A 2,765-nucleotide genomic window follows, 5' to 3' on the forward strand; every position below is an offset into this window, starting at 1 on the left:
CTCGTCATCCCCGTGTTTTCCAAAACACGACGAACTCGTGTGTTTGACTACCCGAGATATCGTTGTTGAGGGACGAGGGCCGGGACGTTTGTGGGGTGTGATTGGGGTTGGTGTGGATGTGAAGGAAAGACGAGGTGAGGTAGTTTAGGGATCTAGGTGGGGTTCAATGTGGTGGTCTGGAGGGTAGTGTGCTTGGAAAGCGCAAATTACCTGTTGTTTTCCCTTAGGGATTGTTTTGTTTGTTTATTCTTGAATACTTTACTGGAAATTGGGAGTTCAGGGGAAACACTGCTCCCTATATACACCATGGGCCACAACCAGAGTGTGATCCTATTCAGTAGGATGTTGTCGAAGACATTAAACAGCTTAATTTGATGAGCATATCGTTCACACTGTCCTGAATAGTATTCAGAATGATATTGTTCTTATCCGTTGTATTTTGACTTACCTCTACTCTATGCTTTCGATCGATATTTGTGATCTTAACGAATGAAGCTGAAGCGGCGAGAGCATCTTGCTGAGCGCGCGGAGACCACACTGAGGAGTAATTGGCACATGGATTGTTGTCGGACATGTGCATTGATGGCCTCCCAGACTTTGCATTTAAATTTTATCCCCAAGGCCCGATTTAGTAATTTGAATCGCCAACTTTTAAAAGTCCATTTAAAATAGATCAATGAGACTGTAGAGAGAGGAACGTTGGGTTGGCGGAGCGTAGCGCTCAAAATCGAAGCGGTTTAGAGGTAGCTTGGGACGAATGAAAGATCGATAGGGAGCTTTATCCTTTTTGGACGAATAATCGTAAGCGTTATTCTGAAGGCAACACTCCTCTCATTCACTCATCAGCTATCCCTGGTTCGAGGATAAGCGCTCCCACAGCCTCCGTGTACCACGGTCAGGGGACCTATTCTTCGTTTAGTATCATGGCATCTTCTGACGCCACGCGCCCAAGACGACCTCAACCACAAGTCTGGGCAACAAGCGCGGCGGCAGCGGCAGTACTGCCCACTTCAGTGAATTTCGCCGTTGGCATGGCCAGCGGGGTTTCTGGATGGCTCATTGTCCATCCTGCCGACGTCGTGAAGGTAAAAGGAGCGGGTGGGCAATCTCGTGGATAGTGAGCTTGGTCTTTGTCGAATACCTTGATTGTGTTCATGTTATGTCGATCGCGATAGGTTTCTTCCCTTTTCCGCCCGAACAGGTACGCATGCAATTGGCAGGTAAAGCTGGGGGAGGCATGTTGACGACGGCGCAAGATATCATCAAGCGGGAGGGTTTCGCAGGTACGATTCGGAATATTCGACACAGGGCAATTGACGTTGCCTCGTCCCTCTGCATGCGTTGTGCCCATCAAGCCGAAGCTCACCCCGTCCGTCCGTCGATGTCTCTCCCCAGGACCCCCTCATCCCGTCCCTTTTCCCTCCCTTCTCCCTCTCCCAATTCCCCCTTCCTAGGTTTGTACAGCGGCCTCTCTGCAGCCATCGCCCGCCAAATGTCCTACACAACCATGCGCTTGGGTTTCTTCGACGAGATCAAAGCTTTCCTCGCCCAACGTCAGGTGCAAGAGAATGCCTTGACGCGGTCCCTGTCCGCCATGACGGCAGGCGCCTGTGCCTCCTTCCTGGCTTGTCCTGTGGAAGTGTGCCTGGTGCGCATGCAAGCCGACGGGAAGCTTCCCCCTGAGCAACGACGGGGCTACAAGCACGTGGGGGACGCGTTACTGCGTGTGGCCAGGGAGGAGGGCGTGCTCACGTATTGGCGGGGGGCGGGGCCCACGGTGATGCGGGCAATGGTGGTGTCCACCACGCAATTGGGGACGTACGACCAAGCCAAGGTGACGTTTAAAGAGACGGGACTCCCGGACGGGACCAGTCTGCACTTGATTTCTTCCCTGACCGCTGGCTTGGTGTACTCCCTCGCTTCCTTGCCCTTGGATACGGCCAAGACCCGCATGCAGTCCCAAGCCGCTCCCAGCACTCCGGGAGGCGCCTTGGCGTATCGATCGACGGGCCAGACCTTGATGAAAATCGCGTCGGAGGAAGGAGTAGGGGCCTTGTGGAAGGGTTTTGGGGCGTATTTCCTCCGGGGAGGAGGGCACACGGTGTTCATGTTTTTATTCTACGAGCAATATCGTGCATTGGCGCGGTCTTTTTACAGATGAATTCTCATGGAGTTGGGATATTTGAGAAACTGAAGTGGCGAGGGGCGGGCTGAGGGAGTTGCATCCTGAATTTTCGCTCGATTTTGATGTAATGCATTTCGGGTGCTGGCCAATGTAACAGGCATCAAACTGATGACGTGTTCGATTGGATTTTGGTGCACTTTTATTCGGAACAAATATAATTAAAAGTCAGAAATAAAGGCGCAGGAGGGGACTTGTCATGTACGTTCTTTTCATGGCTTCAACCCCTTGATTACGTCCCCGGTGCAAACGAGAACTTGACTGATGCTACCTCTTGAATTGCAAACTATCGTCTCGATGGTACGCTGTCTCCGCCATGCACAAGTATCGAAGGATTGGGGGCTCGCAAAGAGGCCATGGTTATGGTGTCGGAATCCAATTTAGCTGAGTGACGTACGTGGTGCTCTCAGCCTTCCCATGATTCACCTTCCTTTCCACCCTCCCATTACCAAACATCCACAACTCCCGCCAGAACGACAGCAATTGAAATCAACGAGAACCATAGGACTTCAGCCGCTTGAAGTTCAGCGTCCTTCGTCCTCCGTGTCACCTACTGCACAGGCCCCCCTTCCTTCGCCTCCTC

The 2,765-nt window shown here is 52.2% G+C and overlaps 1 protein-coding gene across 1 annotated transcript; it reads left to right on the top strand.

Annotated features, from left to right (window-relative positions):
• The first annotated feature begins 1,199 nt into the window (after positions 1-1,199).
• NGA_0406800 (mitochondrial 2-oxoglutarate malate carrier protein) lies at positions 1,200-2,374 on the top strand. The gene is made up of 2 exons (XM_005855013.1): positions 1,200-1,283; positions 1,455-2,374. The coding sequence occupies exons 1-2, from the start codon at positions 1,208-1,210 to the stop codon at positions 2,159-2,161; spliced, it is 783 nt and encodes a 260-aa protein (XP_005855075.1). The 5' UTR covers positions 1,200-1,207; the 3' UTR covers positions 2,162-2,374.
• Positions 2,375-2,765: the final 391 nt, after the last annotated feature.

The sequence above is a fragment of the Nannochloropsis gaditana genome (genome assembly GCF_000240725.1).
Source record: "Nannochloropsis gaditana CCMP526 unplaced genomic scaffold scaffold318, whole genome shotgun sequence".
NCBI classification, from domain to species: domain Eukaryota; class Eustigmatophyceae; order Eustigmatales; family Monodopsidaceae; genus Microchloropsis; species Microchloropsis gaditana.

What these genes read in the sequence shown, in the direction of transcription:
- NGA_0406800 (XM_005855013.1), top strand. Translation starts at nt 1,208, where the DNA reads ATGCAATTGGCAGGTAAAGCTGGGGGAGGCATGTTGACGACGGCGCAA. An exon ending in CAAGCGGGAGGGTTTCGCAG is followed by an intron (nt 1,284 to 1,454) that starts GTACGATTCGGA and finishes CCCCCTTCCTAG; the next exon opens with GTTTGTACAGCGGCCTCTCT.